Genomic DNA, 21114 nt, shown 5'->3' on the forward strand with positions numbered 1-21114 from the left:
CACTTCAGTACTTAGATAACTTTCCCTTTCCACCCTATAATGATGAACAAACAGCGAACAATATAATACCTCTGAGAAGATTCAGCCATTCAACAGAAATAAACCTGAAAAAATTAGAATATTATTTATAACCACAAAATTACAAAATGAGGGAGCCAGGATTCATTCATGCTATGGGAAGCAAAGTTAGATGATCACAGTAGCTGGTGCTGGGCAGTCTCTGTCCTGGCCTCACTTGCCTTTGCACGCCAGCCTGACAACAGGTTTCATTGAAAATGAAGCCTCAGCCAAATTTCACTTCATGTCAGACTTGAGGGCTCTCTTGAAAGGTCAGAATCATAGAACATCACCAGTCTTCTGTGTTTTATTAGCTCAGAAATTCTATTTTACTGTTCCATAGCATTTACTACTTAATGAGTATAATATTTTGATTAAAATCTCTGATAGTGGTGAAAAGTTGAAAAACCATGGATTTAGAGAGAAGATGGAGAGTCTGGAACCTGGATTCTAAGAGCTGTGTGAATTTGTTTATGACCCTGGCAAATCACTCTACTTCTTTGCACTTAGTGGCTAAATGCCTCTTCTGTATTAAAAGTAGCTGTAAAATATTGTAATTCTGCTTTTGTGTTCAGCTGCTATAATCAATGTGAACCATACTGTAGGGTATTTTAAGAATCCATTTCAGTAAAACAGTAAAAGTGATTAAAGAGAGTCAAAATAGATGCTATTCAAATGTTCTGCTCTGTAATCATGTTAACCTGTTTATTTACCTAGAATTTTCCTTTTACTCTTTTAGCTATAATAGAGATTTACCTTATACTCTGATAAGGTATGAATTATATTATCTGCCTCTGCGTACTTCCTCCATACTCTTCCTTTAACAATTTATAACTTAATTTTTTAAAAAACTAAGATTAGATACTCTGGACCGATAAAGACCTCTCCAATAGAAAAAATAAATAACTTTTGGAGTTGTATCAATAGCACTAGAATCAAAATAATCCCTAATTTCTTTTTTAGTTGAAATATAGTTGATATATAATATTAGTTTCAGGCGTACATGCAGTGATATACATTACAAAATGCTCACCATGGTAAGTGTATTTACCACCGGTCACCATACAGTTATTACAATATTATTGACTCTATTCCTATGCTGTACTTTTCCTTCCCATGACTTATTTTATAGCTGGAAGTTTGACCTATTTCACAACCTCCCCAACCCTCTTCCAGCAGTTAGCCCAAATTTCAAGCTCAACACCTACCAAGAAATTCTTCATAAATAATATAAGGCCCTATTTATTGATTACTTCTGAAAGGAACTGAGCTGAAGCTTTTCCTTTTTTATGGCTGAATCTCCTAATACTTAAAACTGGGATAACTCTGGATATCCAAGGCTAAAATTTCCTCCCAGGATAATTATTAGCACATTTGAACTCTTGGAATGATGCCACTTTCTCATTACATACTGTTTTTCTGTGGAATTATATGACCTAACTTTGGGCCAAGCATTGCAAATTAGATGCTTTGCAACAAAAGTAATATAGAGGAGTTTCACTCAGGGATGAAAATATAATATCTCTGATATGAACTACTAGGTGTTATGAACATTTTTTTTTAAAGATTTTATTTATTTATTTCACAGATTGAGAGAGAGAGATCACAAGAAGGCAGACAGAGAGAGGGGGAAGCAGGCTCCCCCACTGAGCAGAGAGCCCGATATGGGACTCGATCCCAGGACTCTGAGATCATGACCCGAGCGGAAGGCAGAGGCTTAACCCACTGAGCCACCCAGGCGCCCTGTTATGAACATTTGGATAAAAAAACATTTTTTGACCCAGAGGTCTTTGTACCTATGATGGCCTCCCAGAACCCTCTGAAACCACATACATGATCCTGAGTGCATGTGCATTTTTCCTTGGGAGCAGATCCTAGCTCTCATCAAATTCCTAAAGGATTTCATTACCAAAAAGATTAAAAACTATGGCAGTGAGTTTCCATATTAGGAAAAGCAATAACCAGGGTTTTATTATTACTTTTCCAATAGAAGAGTTTTTGTCTCTAATTTTATATGCCTACTTGAGTCACCTTTTTTCTAGACAGTATTATAGGAGAACATTTGCAAATTTCTTTGAGTCCTATTTATTGTAAGTGCTGAGAAGTTAACTAGAGTTACAGATTATCCTGTCATTAGATTTTGAGGAAAATGTACTTTTACCAAGTTAGACCTTTAAATAATAAATAGGAGAACCTGGGCCCTTTTGAGATTGCTAGAAACTCTCTAAGTACGAAATATGGACTGCCTGTCATTTAATCCTGTTGTCCTTAGATGTAGTGCTGAGTCCTTTAACTTACTATTTTTACCATTTGAAATCCCTACTCACCCTACTCACTGGCTTAAGATTTCTCTTCTTGTAGTGAAACCTTACCAGGCTGTTATCTTCATCAACCTTATTTAGTTAATCATTGATTCACCTCCAAACTTCCTTCCTAAAGTCTTCCTTTTGTCTCTACTGGCATCAACTTCACTCTTTGCAGCTGTAGTTCATAGTGAAGCTTCTCAGCTGGTTAACTTCCTAGATAATTTATGCATAAGAAACCTTCAGAGGTTGCCATCCTTCCCTTCCCCACCTGAATGCACTTTATATGAAAACAATATAACAAAGAAAAAACTTTTGGTAGTGTTGTTAGCAAGGTGTTTTGGGAGACCATCTGCATCAGCATCAGCCCAGACCTTTTAAATTTTTGAGGGTGTGGCCAGGAAATGCTTCTGGGTTTTTTTCACAGGTTCTCCAGATCATTCTGATTCACAGGGAAAGTTGAGGGCTACTGGTGTAGGAGAAAGTGGGTTTTGGAGTCAGACAGGCCTTGGGCAGCTCACTTGTTCTTTCTGAGCATCCATGTCTACACTTGTAAATAAGAATTTTAGTATCTGTGTTGTCATATGAGTTTCAAATGATGCGTTTAAAGCAGCTAATGCAGTCCTTTATTAATGTACTGTAAATGTGTTGATGGATATGAATAGTTATTGTTGATGATACGCTGTGCCTGGATGGAGATGGTTTAGGAGAGCAAGTTTTAAAGTGTCTCATCATATGAATTCAGGCAACGTTAAACTTTTGATTACAGAAAATGATATAATTTAGTAGGTGAGAATATGAGCCCAAGTGCTCATAGTAATTTTACCAGTAGATTTCCTAATATTGTACCTCTAACACTTAGTAGTTTTTTTCTCTTTAAGGTAGTAATTTAAATGAAAAAAAAATTACTTTTAGTGCCTACCGAGTGTGTGAATAAAATATATAAGAAATGTTCAACTAATTAAATATCCTGTTGTTTTGTTGCTTAGGTTAGTGTTTTTCTTTCTTTCTTTCTTTTTTTTTTTTTTTAAAGATTTACTTGAGGGTGCCTGGGTGGCTCAGTGGGTTAAGCTTCTGCTTTCAGCTCAGGTCATGATCTCAGAGTCCTGGGATTGAGGCCCGCATTGGGCTTCTCAGCTTATCAGGGAGCCTGCTTCCCCCTGCCCCTCTGCCTGCTTCCCTGCCTACTTGTGACCTCTCTCTCTGTCGAATAAATAAACAAAATCTTTTAAAAAAAAGATTTTTTTATTTATTTGAGATAGGGAAAGAGAGCTTGAGCAGGGGTAGTGGCAGAGGGAGAGGGTAGAAACAGAATCACTGTTGACCAGAGAACCCAATATGCGGCTCCATCCCAGGACCCTGAGATCATGCCCTGAGCTGAAGACAGACAGTTTAACCCACTGAGCCACTCAGGGGTCCGTCTTTCTTCCTTCCTTCCTTTTCCTCCCTTCCTTTCTTTCTGTCTGATTTTTAAGTACTCTCTACGCCCAACATAGGGCTTGAATTCACAACCCCAAGATCAAGAGTCACATGCTCTGCGGACTGGGCCAGCCAACCAGGTGCCCTAGAGTGATTCTGATTAGTTTTAAAATATAACAATGAAAATTATATGTGATACATGTGATGTATTGCTTTGCTATGAATCTTTCTGTGCTTAAGTCTTGCTTTAAAAGCACTATGTGCAGATATAAATACTAATAGAAAATTACTATTTTACAAATCATCTGGACATAATTATGCCAGTGAGTAGTAAATAATACTTAATATTCTCAATTTCTGTGATAAACAGTTTAGGAACAATTATAAACAAGTGTCAGTAAGGTACTAAATAAAAGGTTATAGTGCAAGTTTAGAAGGAACAGAAGAAATTTATTGTTTAAGCAGTTGTCACTTACTGACCCTCATTTTGTTAAGCCATTGAAAGTTAACAAAAATATATACTAGAACTTGATGCCTGAACAAAAATGTTGAGATCACTGATCTCATTTTCAATAGTTAACCTGTGAGTTTTAAGTTAACTAACTATACTATTTTTAGTTTAATAAGTGAAGGCTTACTTTGTCACTGACTTTAGAAGTTTCTGATGTGGGGGCACCTGGGTGACCCAGTGGGTTAAGCCTCTGCCTTCGGCTCAGGTCATGATCTCAGGGTTCTGGGATCGAGCCCCACATCAGGCTTTCTGCTTGGCAGGGAGCCTGCTTCCTGCAGGCTTTTTCTTCTTGTATCCTCTTTCTCTGCCTGCCTTTCTGCCTATTTGTGATCTCTAGCTGTCAAATAAATAAATAAATAATCTTAAAAAAAAAACATTGTTAGAAGTTTCTGATGTTATAGCAGGTAAGGGCTATAGAGGAAAATCATGACTCAGTAGTGATGAAAAGTATGTGAAGATCTATAAAATGAAAAGAGACACTGAAACATGGGACATCCTCATTCAAACTGGAAAAAATGTCTAAAATAGCTTCTTTATTTTGAGCCACAGCATGGACAACACCAACAACACAATACCTTACAAGGATTTCGTTTTTTGTATTTTATAGCTAGTCCAAATTTCTCCTTAGTAGTGTTAACATATTCTTTTGTACCGTTCACTATCATTTCAATATTGTTGATGCTTTCTCCTTGTTCCTCTACTAAAAGAGATATCTGAATGAAAAGGTCCCTTAAATCCTTTATTTGGTTCTCCAAATTAACAAGTTCCTTGTGTCTCTGTTCTATCTCCGAGAGTTGTGCTTTAGTGATAGTGATTTCTGTAAGTAAGCTTTCATTAAAAACTTCCCATTTTCCTTGATAAAGCATATCATTTACTTCTTCTTCAGGCATTTCTTTTCCAGCAACTTCAAGCTGACGGAGAATAAATGTCTTGCACTTCTCTTGCTTTGCTGCTATTGTGTCATTGTATGTAAACATAGTTCGCTGAAATTGGCGGAACATCGCAGCATGCTGAGATTTAAGTATCCTTGTCACCACTGACGATGGACCACTTTCAGCCTCTGACTTTTTAACTTCTTTTGTTAAATCATCCAGACCTCTGTTAATGTTTTCTGCTTGTATTTTTATCCCGTTTGTAATGCTAGACTCTCTCTTAAGTAGACTAAACCTTCTCATTGAAGCCACAAGACTTCTCTGTTGTTGCCCAAATTTTTGAACATCATCTGTCAAATTGTTAATACTCTCCTGTAGTTTTTGAATCTCATGTAGGTGTCTCTCAGCTACAGGCTCTCTTTCATAAATAACCGCTTGCTGCAAAAACACCCCTTGTTCTGCTTCTGTAGTCGACACATGCCTCTCTCTAGAGAGTTCGATTTCCTTTGTTCGTTGCTTTAGTTCTTGAAGTCGGTCTTTCATCATACCTTTCCTCTTAAGAAGCAAAAATAATTGTGTCAAACAAATAAGTTTGGCATTTTCTTTCAATAGCAATTGACTTCACATAGCTATGTGTGTCTTCCCGAAAAATCCTTAGTTTTCTGAAAAGAGGTTGAAAAATTAGAGAAATCACTAAGAATTTCCTCATAAAGATAACTGAATAGGAAAAGTAATGTAAAATAATTTATAAGTTACTGTGCATCTCATGAGCCTATTGTGAGTCCTGTTTGGTTGACGTAGCTAAGAAAGCAATGATAAAGATAGAGTAGCCTCCCAAATAAGTACTTCAGTGTCATGATACTGTCACATAATAGATTTTTGTACATACAGAGGTTATATCTTAGAATAGAAGATTTGGCCATATCTTCAAGTTTTAGAAGTAAAAGTACACTCTGAAAATGCCCTTATTAGTAAAGATACTGTTCCCAGTTAATTTGGCCTATGTAATGTTAAACTCCTTTTGCTAAATATGCATAATTTAGTTAAAATCAGTATAGAGACAGGGCAGATTCCATTTGCGGGCTTGAAATAATATAGATAATGTTGAATTTATTTTAAAATATCTGAGGCTTCTAGATGGATTAACATATTTAACGTAGCTTTGTTTTTTTATCCATTGCATGCATATGAAAACATATTCTTGGTTTGATTATGCTGGTTTCTCATTCTTAGCATTCCTTTCAAACATATCCAGACTTAGAACAAAATTTATATCCATTCATATGAAGTGCTATTTTTTCCAAACACGAAGATATATAAAGTCTTGTTTTGGGTGCTGATAATATTGACCTCATATCCTATGTTGTTAGTTATCCACAGGATTAAATTTGGTGTACATAATTTATAAATAGTGATTTATATACATATATGTTTTTTGTATATATATATCAAGTGAAGTGAGTAAGTGGGAAAGCAAACTGGTGCAGCCACTGTGGAAAATAGTATGGAGGTTCCTCAAAAAATTAAAAATAGAGCTACCCTATGACCCAGCAATTGCACTACTAGGTATTTACCCAAATAATACAGGCGTACTAATTCAAAGTTATACAAGCACCCTAGTATTTATAGTAGCAATATCTAATTCCAAATTATGTAAACAGCCCAAGTGTCCATGGGCTGATGAATGGATAAGGAAGAAGTGGTGTATATGTATATGTATGTGAATATATATGTGTGTGTGTGTGTGTGTGTGTGTGTGTATACGCACACACACACAATGGAAAGTTACTTAGCCATAAAAAAGAGAAATCCTGGCGGTGCCTGGGTGGCTCAGTGGGTTAAAGCCTCTGCCTTCAGCTCAAGTCATGATCCCAGGGTCCTGGGATTGAGCCCCGCATCGGGCTGTCTGCTCAGCAGGGAGCCTGCTTCCCTCCCTCTCTCTCTGCCTGCCTCTCTGCCTACTTATGATCCCTGTCAAATAAATAAATAAAATCTAAAAAAAAAAAAAAAAGAAAGAAATCCTGCCATTTGCATTGACATGGATGGAGCTAGAGTATATTATACTAAGCAAAATAAGTCAGACAGAGAAAGACAAGTACCATATGATTTCACTCATATGTGGAATTTTTTAAAAAATTAACAAATTTAAAACAAATGAGTAAAGGGGGGGGGAGGGAGAGAGAGAGAGAGGCAAACCAAGCAACAAACAGTCTTAACTATATAGAGAAGTAACTGATGGTAACCAGAGGGAAGGTGGGTAAGGCAATGGATTAAATAGGTAATGGGGAGAAGGAGTGCACTTGCTGTGATGAGCACTGGGTGTTGTATGGACATTTGAATCACTATATTATACACATGAAGCTAGCATTACACTGTATGTTAACTAACTGGAATTTAAATAAAAACTTAAAAAATATATTGAAAAAGGCAATCTATGTTAATAAAATATTTTCACAGTACATCTTGATTTTAGAAATGCACTTAATAATACCTTTCATGATATTTTTACAGATAAGAAGCTGTTGGGGAATTACAAATAGTGCACTGAAACACGCATAATATCAGTATAAACCAGAGAAAAATCAACCAGTATTACTAACGTTATGTTGTTATGCTATCGGACTTAGTGTTTAATATGCTTAAGTAAATATTTTTGTCGGTAATTTGGATATTGTCACAGATGGCATACTTAATCAAATATGTTGATGGCAAAGAATTTGGAGCGATTTTCAGAATGTTCAAGTACAGAATTGGGATTCAAAAATTAAAATAGCACAGAACACTATACTAAAAGTAACAAAATTATGTTTAACCAGGGCAGATGTAAAATATTGCAACTAGTTGTTTAGGAAACACCTTTACATCTATAAAATGGAAGATCCTGTGTTCATAGCGGTGCTTACAAAACTTACTGGAGATTTCTATCAGAATAATCATGCTTTCATGAATAACAGTATCATGTCTAGACTGACTAAGAAAGATGACTCTAGGCCAGATGACTCTAGGCTATTCAAAGCAAGTGGAAGAAGGACTGTGTTAAGTTCTGATGGTTTGAGATGAAAATTCATAAATTGGAAATTTCCAATGGTCAGGGAAGGATGAGATTGGAAGACCATAGTACAGAGAGAATCATTGAGAGGAATGGAAATACTTGTCCTGCAAAAGAGATCTAGGGAATATTTACAGCTAGTTTCTGAAATGTGTAGGTCTGTATATATAAGAGGGATTAGACTTATTTGGCATTATTCCAAAAGACAATGGATGGTAATTACATGGAGAGAGGTTTGATTTAGTATAAAAAAGAGTTTTTGAATGGGTAGAGTTGTCCCAAGATGGAATAAACTGCTTCATGAGTTAATAAGCTTGTCATCGCTGGAGGTGTTCAAGATTCTTGAATGATGACCCAGTTGAGAATGTAGAAATGAGGCCTGCATTGCACAGAAAGTTAAACCAGTGTCCTAATAATTATTCCTCTCGTTTTAAAGGGCTAATATTTTGTCAAAGAATTATTGAGACTTGGGCGCCTGGGTGGCTCAGTGGGTTAAGCCGCTGCCTTCGGCTCAGGTCATGATCTCAGGGTCCTGGGATTGAGTCCCGCATCGGGCTCTCTGCTCAGCAGGGAGCCTGCTTCCCTCTCTCTCTCTGCCTGCCTCTCCATCTACTTGTGATTTCTCTCTGTCAAATAAATACATAAAATCTTTAAAAAAAAAGAATTATTGAGACTTAACTATATGCAAAATTTTAAATGCCATAGTATTTATTCAGTAGTACCTTTCCTTGAATAATTTACTCTCTGAGGGGAATTGGACAGTATATAATTAAATAGATAAACGAGACAATTTTAGATCTCGATAGATAATTAAGCAAGTCTTCTCTAAGGGGGTATTTGCTGTGAGACCTAAAGTTGAGAAGACGAAGAGCAAAGGAGTACTGTCTGGGGTGTAGGAGATGGGGTGCCAAGTCAATGAATGGGATTCCAGAAAGAATCCCAATAAGTTAACTAATCAATTTATGCATTTTTATTATGGGGAAATTGAGAATCAGAAAAGTTAAATGTCTTACCCAGAGCTTGTTAGTAGTAGTACTGGTTAAATAATGTCAGATTTCCTGGCCGTTAGACCAGTGCTTTTCCTGTATAAGATATATAACAAATTTCCCAGAATATATATATTACATAAAGCTTGGATCATGTACATGCTCTTTTGTATTGACTATTTTATTAAGTATCTTATGACTGTGTTGGTATTGGTTTAAAAACACTCAAAAACATTGGGAAGTGATTATAGAAACTTTTTTTTAGGTGGCAACTTTCTGAAAGCAGAATTAGCAACCATAATTTACTATATACCTCTGATAAAGACTGATTGTCTTTCCAGTGTAGAGGGAGGTTGATACTAATTTCAGTTAGCTTAATGATTTATCTTGAATAGGTCCCTACTCTTTGTTTGATTTAGTGTTATTTATTACTTCCTTATCTGTATGCTCTCTCTGGCATTACTTTATTGATGCTGAAAATAATTTCCTCCCCAAAGTCTTTAAGATGTCATGCTACTTTTGTTATAGCTGTAAACTTTTTCTTTTTTAAATTGGCTTTTTAAATATGACTTTTAGGGGCACCTGGGTGGCTCAGTGGGTTAAAGCCTCTGCCTTCAGCTCAGGTCATGATCCCAGGGTCCTGGGATCGAGACCCACATCGGGCTCTCTGCTCGGCAGGGAGCCTGTTCCCCTTCCTCTCTCTGCTGCCTCTCTGCCTACTTGTGGTCTCTGTCTAATAAATAAATAAAATCTTAAAAAAATATATTTTTATTTTCCTCAAATTAACACATACAGGCAGTTTAAGAAGTCAAAACACTGCACGGGTTGTCAAGGTAAACTGCTGATACCTGCCTGCCCCACCATATCTCATTTCCAGTTCCCCATTCCCCAAGGCAGTAATTTTCAACTCCTTAGCTCTATGTTGCTTTTAAACTCTCTGTTTCTAAGTAATTTGTCTATGTAAGTGTTTCTGCTTTTTCAGTTCTAAATATTATATTGAATCTCTGCTGTGAAACATGTGGATTTAACTTTCTTTTAAATACCAAGCCTTCCCTCAGTTTTTCCTTTCAAAATAGTTATATCATAATTTTTGGTTAGTCAGTATTCTGTGTTTACATTATTATAATTACACATTTTCCTAGTTCATATATTACGTACGCCAGAGTCACATAAGGTACTATGGTCATGTTTCCTTTCTCAAATAATTTTTTTTCATTGTTTCTTGGCCTTTTCAGTGGATAGAGTTAGGAAATGTGTACTTTAAGAAAGATTTTCATTGAAATATTTGCATATAATGAGAAAATGCCCTAAATTAAAATGTATAGTTTGATGATTTTTCACACGTACACGTAACCACCACACAGATCAAGAACGATGTAACTTTTAAAATTTCTCTTGAAGATGCTAATTACCTAAGTTTTTCAATTGCCTCATTTTGTGTGTATATATTACTAATTCATTCTAAAACTCTTCAGCTGAACTGAAAGTATCCTCTCAATATTTAAATATAGTAGGTATTCTTTTTATAGTAGGTATTCTTTTTCTTTTATTTCCTTTATATTACTGTATCTTTTGAGACTTCTTTCCTGGAACCCTCTATTATGACCTGATTTACCCCACAGCTCTTGCATTTAGATATTTTTCTCTCGTGTATTATTTCCCAATTCCCACTTCCTCATCTTTTCTCTTGATTTTGAGGCATACCCATAGTTTTCTTTCAAAACAAAGATGTAATGAAAACTTGTATTTCTTTTTTTTTTTTTTTTTTTTTTTAAAGATTTTATTTTATTTATTTGAGAGAGAGAGACAGTGAGAGAGAGAATGAGCGAGGAGAAGGTCAGAGAGCGAAGCAGACTCCCCATGGAGCTGGGAGCCTGATGTGGGACTCGATCCCGGGACTCCAGGATCACGCCCTGAGCCGGAGGCAGTCGTCCAACCAACTGCGCCACCCAGGCGTCCTGAAAACTTGTATTTCTGAAAGTGTTTTTATTCTACCCTTAACACCTGAATAATATATTTTCTGCAGATATAATTCTTACTTGGAGATTATATTCCCATAGAATTTTGAAAACGTTTTTGCATTTTTATATAACATCCTTTGTTGCCCTTAAGAAATCTACTATCAGATTCCTGGTATTTGATACAGGATCTTTTATTTTCTTCCTTTCATGAAAGTCTTGGCCTTTTCTTTTTATTCTTGGTGTTCTGAAATTTCACAATAGCATGACCTGGGGTACATCTTTTTGCATTAAAATTGCTGGAAATGTAGTGTTTTTTTTCAAGTTGGAAATTTCATGTGTTAAGGATTGGGGGGGGGTCCTAATTAAAAAATATATATATCTCTTCCATTTTCTTCGTATTCTTTTCTTTGAAATTCCCCTTATTTGGATGTTGACTTTCATAGCTATTCCTCTTTCTTAGTGACTTGCCAGAGGCAACACAACTAAAAAATGGCAGAGCCCTACATTCAGATATAAGCTTACCTGGTTGCAAATCTGTTCTTTTTTTTCCCCATTCTATAGTGAACAGAGATAGATTATTCTAGTGAAATATACTACAATAAAGCTGATCTGTATCAAATATTGTATTAGTGTATAAATACTATAATCAATTAGTATAAATTACTATAATACTAAGATAAAAATGTTCTTGCAGGAGGTAGTATATCAGAGCTAAAATAATTATCCTGTTTGCAGCTTTATTATGACCGTTAATGGAATTAGACCAAATTAAGCACTTTACAGTTTAGAAGAGGAAGAAGATTTGGTTCTGATCGCATAGACCTGTGTTACAGAAAGTCTTTAAGAAATTTTGAATCCTATCCTTGGTACCATGTAGAGATAAGGATTTTTATATTTTGTTTTGGCTTGTAGTAATAGGCTGAGGTAAGAGAGATAGGAAGTGAACTATATTTCATTTCTGTATACATACACAGATTTGTTTTCTACTAACCTGTTAGTATGAATTCTTATAGCTACAATGTATATACTATGTGACATACCTATGTTGTTTTTTGTACTTAAAAAAAATGACTTGTGTTCTTGATATGTGGAGGAAAAAAGGAGTTAAAGTATTAGGGGATCAGATGAGAAATGTCAGGGAGTACCAAAACAAAACCAATTCTGATTTTTTTTTATTCATGATAATTAAGTCCTGTTTAATGTTTCTATATGGCTAAGTAGCTTTTGGTAATGTCTAAATTTAACAGTTCTCAAGAACTACTATGTCCCGGGGCACCTGGGTGGCTCAGTGGGTTAAGCCACTGCCTTCGGCTCAGGTCATGATCTCAGGGTCCTGGGATCGAGTCCCGCATCGGGCTCTCTGCTCAGCAGAGAGCCTGCTTCCCTCTCTCTCTCTCTGCCTGCCTCTCCACCTACTTGTGATTTCTCTCTGTCAGATAAATAAATAAAAATCTTTAAAAAAAAAAAAAAAAAAGAACTACAATGTCCCCAGCTTTGTCCTTGGTTGCATGGTTTAGAAGAAGTCCTGAAACAAGCCCCTCTAACATTTTTATGGCTTGGATAGATCTTTTCTCTTTTTTTAAGTTAGGAAAAAATTATCATGCCATCAAAAGCCTTTTTCCCAAGCATCATAGTTTGAAAACATTTTTAAGGAACAGGATATTTCAAATTGTTATTGTAACACTGTGTGCCCTTACAAAGTGCTTTTGGAAAGGTAAATTTTACTGTCACTGATTTTGGAGATCAATGTGTTTGACTCTCAGCCTTGTAAAAGTTGTCTTTTCCTGGGTTTCTATTCTTGAAAGAATTTTTTCCCAGAGTACCACACTTTCATATTTGAATAAAAGGTACTTTAAGGAATGCTTCAAAAATATATTGATATTATTTTTTATTCATTAATGTTGGTAATTTTACCAGAAAAAAAAACAAGTAAAACTTCCAAATCTGTTTTCCTGTAGATCTCAATGTGTTACTAATATTAAAGGAAAAAGTCAGATTTCTTTTCAGTGCTATGTATCACAGCACGCATATTATAATAATGTTTATATGTAATTAGCCATACAGTTTATACTGTGCTCATCTTGGTTCAGGGATCCAGTGTCTTTGTTTACTTCTTTTGAACATATAAAGTGTATTTATGTTAAAGATACTTTACATTATTAGATTATTTCTCATTTCTTAGGAATAAATTCCTTTGTTTGTTGTGGCCAACAACTGTTTCTTTGGGTGGTGGACAAGTGTATTGTGTGAACTTTGTCAGTAGTTTGTCTTTAGTGGGTGATTACATTATACAAGGTTGCCCTGAGTTGCATTATAGATACATTCTTAACCTATTTTTTGTGTTTGGCACTACTAGGCCCCTTTGGAGCTTGCCCAGTTTAGCCCAGGTAGAATAAATATGGGCTTGATTTTTCTCTAGTGATTTCTATAGCTCAGGTAATGTATATACAGGTCTCTTCCCCCCGGCCCCCGGCCCCCCAGTGATTTTTGGAGCTCCAGTGAATACCTCCTTCTGCTATAATCTTGGACAAACCAACGGCTTTTTAACTGTATATGGACTATATTCTATTTTTTCTAGTTTGCTACTTCATCTGGGAAGCCCAGTTTTAGTCCCCTCTTATGCACAAACACTAAACCCCGGCCCCTAAGGGAAAGTATTTGCATGGAGTTTGCTTTAATTCCTACTTTCCATTTTGACTATGAACATGTTCCTTTTTCAGTTCTGGCATCTGGCAGTTTAATTTCCTTACTTCAGATATAATGATGGAGTTTTAAATTTTATCTTTTCTTTTCCTTAATATTAAACACTTTTATATGTTTGTATAAGACGAAGGTATATCTGGGGGCACCTGGGTGGCTCAGTGGGTTAAAGCCTCTGCCTTCTGCTCAGGTCATGATCTCAGGGTGCTGGGATCGAGCCCTGCATCAGGTTCTCTGCTCGGCAGAGAGCCTGCTTCCTCCTCTCTCTCTCTGCCTGCCTCTCTGCCTACTTGTGATCTATGCCTGCCAAGTAAATAAATAAATCTTTAAAAAAAAAAAAAAAGTGGGAAGTATATCTGTGTATCTTGATTGAAAGTCATAGGTGATTATAGAGATAATTAATTCAGAATGTTCCTTAAATCCCTGTTAGTCTGTTCAAAAATTGACTTAATGTAGGTACTCATGTACACTTACATGTTATATATACATTGTATTTTCTAGTAGGTGCATGCTAATAACTACATGCATAACTATTTCCATCTTAATTGCTTAATCGTATAGCTTCATAAAATAGAATATTAGGCAAGATGAGATATCAAAGCATGTTAGAATTTGAAAGTTGGATGGAGTTCATGAAGCCGTAAAGTATAATAGCTTAGGCTGCATAAAATTGATGAGACCACCACTGTAAGTAATCTTTTCTGTACTTTAAATTTATTTTCTTAGTGTTGGAAGACTTCTATCCAAATATGAATCTTCAGCCTTTTTAACTTACTCTATTGCTATACAGTTTTGAATAGTACTATTAATAACTGACTTATCTTTGAGCTTAAACACAGTATTTGCAAAAAGAAAGAAGACTAATTTATAAATATGGTAATCAACTTTGGAAATTTGTTCTAGGAAATAGAGAAGTAATCCCTGTATGACTCAAAAGTTTCTCCACCCTATTACAAACAGGGGACATTCCCAGAAATAGACATATGAATAAAAATTACCTAATGCTTTAAGAAATATGCCTTGGGATAGATACCGACAGATTTATGGATTTTTTTTTCAGTAAGACATTTCTTTCTATAGTTAACTATTAAGTACAATATTTTAATAAATGTAAACAGTTTTTTACAACATAAAATGGAGTATTCTTTTGCTTTTATGAATGGAGACAACTTGTAGTATTTTCCTAATTCAAGGTAAAAGCAGCTGTTACTGGAAAAATCACCTCTTTTGCTACTTAAATATGGAAAACTAAAAAACAGAATTTGGCAAATTGCATATATTCTCTCAAAGCTTAAATTATCTGATATTTTTTGTAATGCAGTCTTTTTTTTTTTTTTAAGATTTTATTTATTTATTTGACATACAGAGATCACAAGTAGGCAGAGAGGCAGGCAGAGAGAGAGAGAGAGAGAGAGGAGGAAGCAGGCTCCTTGTGGAGCAGAGAGCCCAATGCGGGGCTCCATCCCAGGACCCTAGGATCACAACCTGAGCCGAAGGTAGAGACTTTAACCCCCTGAGCCACCCAGGTGCCCCTATAACGTAGTCTTTTAGTGCTTTTTTTATTCTACTTATTTGTTGTAAATAAGTTGTTAAATTAACTTGCTTAATGCAACAAGACCATTTTTGTTTAAATACTTAAGAATTCTATAATTTTGAACTTTCACTTATCTGATTAAGTTGTGTGTACATGAAATGATTCTTATATTAAATTTAAAACTACATAGCCATGGAGATAAGTTATTGGTGTATCACAGCCAACTTTCAAGTACACCCTTAAAATATTATTTTGAGTGGCAATGAGTTATTAAGTTCTAACATTGTAGGAATTAAAAAGTAACTTTAAAGAAATATCAAAAAATAAAACAAATTTTGGTTAAGCTTCTATATATTGCATAAGTTTGAAAGTATCAGACCTACCTATATATATGTTGCATTTAAATAATGCGGACTTAAATTTTTTAAAGTGTCAAATCAAATATATTTACATAGAATTTTATAATTTAAGTACTTTTAATATACTAAACCATTAAAAATATGAGCATTTTGATATTTTTACTGTAGTCCTTTTACAACAAAATTATTTTCTACTTTCTTCCAGTTTAAAAGATTTTTGGAAACAGCAATGAAGAAATTAAGACCTTATAGAAAATTACCTTAACTTAAAAAAAATAAGTGCATGTGTGTCAAATTCAGGCATAAGCTTCTTTTCACAGTTAAATGTAAAAGTGTTCTCTAGAGCAAGCACAGTATGACTAATTTATAATCTGTCTACAAAAGAAAGAATTTTAAGTTTTTTTTTTAGCAGATCTGACTTTCTCATGTTTCCAAAATGAGAAGTTATTTTTTAAAGGAATTTTAAAAAAAAGTTGATTTTTATTACAGTGGTTTATTTATAAAAGTTCTAAACTCAAATCTTATTCAGTATATTAGCAGTATAAATTAACAGTTCAGCTACCTGCTCACTAGTCCAACTCTGAACAAACCAGTAACTTTAATTATCTATTAAGTTATTTTAAAATGTGACACATTTCAGTCTATGGATGTTTTGCATTGAAAAGTAGGAAAAAAAAGAGTAGTTTATTTACCTTTGTCTTGTTCTTTTTGTTGCTTTCCACTTGTGGTGTTGGAGTCCTGCCCTTAAGAGAAAAACTGAGTATCATCTATAATGTTTCAATCAATTATTTAAGCCTGTGTCTTATGATTCACAGGCTAATTTCTGTATGGTTTTCATATCGTTAATGTAATTGAAAGCCGAATAACGAAGTCAAGTAAGTTAGACATAAAGTTGTCCTTTTGCTGTTGGTATCAAATGAGAAGAACAAATTGCTTACTTCACACCTGGAGAATCCAGTTTTGCCAGTTAGCCGCCCATTCTTGAGATTAAAGGAAGATCATTTTCATTGGAGCTAGCTGGTAACAGGAAGTCCTTGTTAAACTGCCTACATAGAATATTTGGCACAGTCTCTGTAATTCCAATTCTGTATTATATATAAAATACATTACTCACAAAAAAGGTGATTTGTATTTAAACAGAGGTTACTTTCTTTTCTTTAGGTATCAAAACCTGCTAAAATATACAGAATTTAGAATAAATAAGAATGGAAACAAGCCTGGTATAAAGGCTTTTTGTTCCATTTACTTTAAAATGATTGAATTCTGTTTTATTTTAGGAAATCCCAAAGGCTTACCTCATGAAATCATCGAATTTCAGAACTACAACAGCCAGAAAAGAGCTTGTCTTTAAACCTTCCACCCTTTTCTTTTTACTTATATCTGCTATTTTTTTTAAAAGATTTTATAACTTTTGTAGCAACATGGACGGGACTGGAAGAGATTATGCTGAGTGAAATAAGTCAAGCAGAGAGAGTCAATTATCATATGGTTTCACTTATTTGTGGAGCATAACAAATAGCATGGAGGACAAGGGGCGTTAGAGAGGAGTAGGGAATTTGGGTAAATTGGAAGGGGAGATGAACCATGAGAGACTATGGACTCTGAAAAATAGTCTGAGGGGTTTGAAGTGGCGTGGGGGGGTGGGAGGTTGGGGTACCAGGTGGTGGGTATTATAGAGGGCACGGCTTGCATGGAGCACTGGGTGTGGTGAAAAAACAATGAATACTGTTTTTCTGAAAATAAATAAATTGGAAAAAAAAAGATTTTATTTATTTATTTGAGAGACAGAGATCACAGGTAGGCAGAAAGGCAGTCAGAGATAGAGAAAGAGAGTGGGGGAAGCAGGCTCCTTGCCGAGCAGAGAGCCCAATAAGGGGCTCCATCCTAGGACCCTGAGATCATGATCTGAGCCAAAGGCAAAGGCTTAACACACTGAGCCACCCAGGCGCCCCCCCTACCCTTTTTAAAAGATTTTATTTAATTATTTGGCAGACAGATCACAAGTAGGCAGAGAGGCAGGCAGAGATTATATCTGCTATTTTAACTTTAAAATAAGTTACTTGCATAGTTTCAGTGCCAAAAACCCAAAGTTGTGCAGCAATCTGTGATACTGTTTATGATACCAGTATACAATTCAAAATTAATTTTTACCAGAGTGAAATATTTATAAAAAGTATTAGAAATGAAATTTATCCCACGGTACTAAATATCCTTACCTTCCCTTTTTTATTGTCTGAGTTGTTATGATTTAAGAGTATGAGGAGGTACTTTGCTATAATATCTTATCAAAATAACATTTGCATTTATTCTTTGATTTAGTGGTCTTATTTCCTGGAATCTGTTCCCGAAGTAAGAAATAACTCCTTCACACACTTATTTTTCACAGCACTCTTTATGAAAACAAATCATTGGAAATAACCCAAAAGTCCATAGTCCCCAAATTATGTACTTTAAAATACCATTTCCCCAATATACATGTTTATATTTTCAAAAAGGAACAGTGGGAGGATGAACTAAAAACTTATGAAAATTATTACCTAAAAGAGAATGGAAGAAATAGAAGAAAAGGGACAGAGATGGAAAATAGTTCTGATTGTACCTTCTTTTTATAGTTTTGAATTTGGAACCATATAAACATTCTATCTCTAAAAGACAAAAGAAGCCTGAAACAAATGAACCCGGGTACATATCTAGGTGGTGAAATAGCCAGACAGAGAAGGATTATTCCAAGTAATTTTAAAACTAGAGTATTTTGACCCATGCATCTTTTGTGGGATCTATCTTAGAGACAAAAATAATCACAAAGAGATCTTGACCTGAATTTAGTAGGATTTTTTGTAATAATACTGATGTTGTTATGTTAAAACTCATACATGTTGTAAGATAAGGAAATAGTTAATGTTCGTGTTATTAGGAACTGTAGTTTTCAAGCATTAGAAAAGAAGAGACACAATTAAGCTAAGTAAAAGGTAAGTAATATTTGATTTAAAATGGAAAAATCAATATGGGCTCATGATTTAATTTTTTTTCTTTCTTACAAAACAACATTTTTCCTAGCTTTGTTCACTCATGGTCTAGAAGCAATGGCATTAATAGCAATAAATGCCCAGAATCCCCAGATTGTGATCTTTAAAGTACCATTTCCTTCCTTACTGAAAAGAATCAGGACTCTTTAGAGAAATTGATGATTCCAGGTCTGGGACTTTTTTTTTTTTTTTTTTTAACAAATCTAAGAAGCTATCAAAGCCTATTGGAGTTGCACCAAAAGAACACAGGAGCTAGTTCAAAGGGGATTCCCACTGACCAAAAATGGGTAACTTTGAGCCTCAAACATAACAATGACTGTAATAAATTGAAACACATTAAATACATTTTTTAAAAGATTTTATTTATTTATTTGACAGACAGAGATCACAAGTAGGCAGAGAAGCAGGCAGAGAGAGGGGGGGAAGCAGGCTCCCCGCTGAGCAGAGAGCCCAATGTGGGGCTCGATCCCAGGACCCTGAGATCATGACCTAAGCTGAAGGCAGAGGCTTAAACCACTGAGCCACCCAGGCGCCCCCATTAAATACATTTTTAAAACCTGTGAGTTCACAATGATATCCCCTCACAAACCAAAGGAAGCAATTTGGAGGTTGATAGGGCATCAGTTTATTCTTATGAAAACTAAGAAATGAAGGCAAAGGATCAAAACATTTATGTTGACTTTCGTTTGAATCCTATTTAAGTAAGACCTACCAAGTAGATGAAAGCTTACTTTTTTTTTTTTTTTAACAAAATCCAGCTAGTAAATTCAGAGGGAATATAGAACTAGAAAAATCATGATTTTATAAGCTCTTATAAAATAATGAAATTAAGCAAAGGTCATTAATGGATGTTAAAATCATTCGATGAAAGAAAGTTTAGTGGGGAACTTTATTTTGGATGAATCAAACTGACTCCTGCCAAATCCTCTGATCAAATCCTCTGATCCAATTTAAAATCAATAAATGTTCTATAACTAGATATTCTGTGCCTTCTCAGTATCAGCACCACCTTTGAAATATGTTTTCAGCTTGAAACTCATCCAGCCTATATCTCTAACTGCAGATGTCACAGCTACAGATGTGCATCTGACTACAGATATAGGAAATATTGGGTATGCATGTTAAAATGACCTTATAAGTAAGTAGTTAGATCTTAAACACAGGAAATTCTGTAGAAATGGTACTTGTTTTCAAATAAATGTCATGGAAGGAAATGTGGTGGTGGTGGTGTTGCAGGGGTGTAAGTGTTGGTACTGGGGACAGTATTAAAAGAATACATTGTAATGTATATCTTGTTTGGATCTGAATTTGGACATAACATTAGAAAAAAGATTGATGAATGTTAGTTTTTTTAGGTGTGATAGTGGTATTATGGTAATTTTTTAAAGTTTTTAAATTTTTGGGTGAAGTAACATAACTGGGCAGGAAAAGTAGAGGATCTGTAGATGAACAAGAATGGCCTAATGTTGATAATGTTTAAAGGTAGGTGATAAGTTTTCATTAGATTTATTATTCTATATATTTATTGAATAATATATTTTTGCCTCCAAAATGTCTATCAAACCCTGACAAGACAGTGTTTTATTTTAATCTCTGTCATCTGATAGGCAAACAGTGTTATTTTGTAGTAATTCCTGTTTTTTTTTTAAATAACTTATTTTGGTTTTTCATTTTGTTTTCCCCCAATTTGTTCCTAACTGAACATCATGGTTTTTCTGCCCAATGCTACACCTAGTAAATTCAAAGTGACCCTACCTCTACAGTAAGTTGCACATTTATGTGGACCCATTCACACACTGAAAATACAGATGAGCTCATATATTACAAGCTCAGTATAACTATCTGGTTGTTTAAAACGATACAGTTTGTATTTTAAAAAGATAAGGACATAATTAGTGTGAAAGTTAGAATTGATGGTTCAGGGCAGTGGAAGCCCACTTCTTTTTCTTTTTGTAGTTTTTTGTTGTTGTTGTTGTTGGCCTATTGAACTATTGTTTGTTTTCTTAACACTTCTTGTTAGTTGATTTTTGCCTTTTTTAGGCCAGTTCTTACAAACTTACTTTAGCAGTAATAAATCAAGAAAAAATAATGAAACAGATACTACAATACTTTTTTTAATAACTTTTTAAAAAGATTTTATTTATTAGAGAGAGAGAGAGAGCGCACAAGTAGGCAGAGAGGCAGGGTGATAGAGGGGGAAGCAGGCTCCCCACAGAGCAGAGAGCCCGATGCGGGGGCTCAATCCAAGGACCCTGAGATCATGACCTGAGCCGAAGGCAGAGGAAAATGCACTGAGCTACTCAGGTGCCCCTACAATACATTTTTAAAAAAAGATTT

General features: G+C 35.0%; 2 protein-coding genes across 4 annotated transcripts in view; one reads left to right on the top strand and one right to left on the bottom strand.

Moving 5' to 3' along the window:
* The window catches only part of ARL13B (ADP ribosylation factor like GTPase 13B), a 75609-nt gene that overhangs the window by 25080 nt on the left and 29415 nt on the right, over nucleotides 1–21114 (top strand). The gene's annotated exons all lie outside the window — the stretch shown is intronic.
* STX19 (syntaxin 19) lies at nucleotides 4805–16685 on the bottom strand. Its single transcript, XM_044251178.1, has 2 exons — nucleotides 16444–16685; nucleotides 4805–5824 (listed from the first exon to the last, which is right to left on the bottom strand). The coding sequence occupies exon 2, from the start codon at nucleotides 5706–5708 to the stop codon at nucleotides 4824–4826; it is 885 nt and encodes a 294-aa protein (XP_044107113.1). The 5' UTR covers nucleotides 5709–5824; nucleotides 16444–16685; the 3' UTR covers nucleotides 4805–4823.

This window comes from Neovison vison, chromosome 6, assembly GCF_020171115.1.
Source record: "Neovison vison isolate M4711 chromosome 6, ASM_NN_V1, whole genome shotgun sequence".
In the NCBI taxonomy this organism is placed as follows: domain Eukaryota; kingdom Metazoa; phylum Chordata; class Mammalia; order Carnivora; family Mustelidae; genus Neogale; species Neogale vison.

What these genes read in the sequence shown, in the direction of transcription:
- STX19 (XM_044251178.1), bottom strand. Translation starts at nt 5,708, where the DNA reads ATGATGAAAGACCGACTTCAAGAACTAAAGCAACGAACAAAGGAAATC.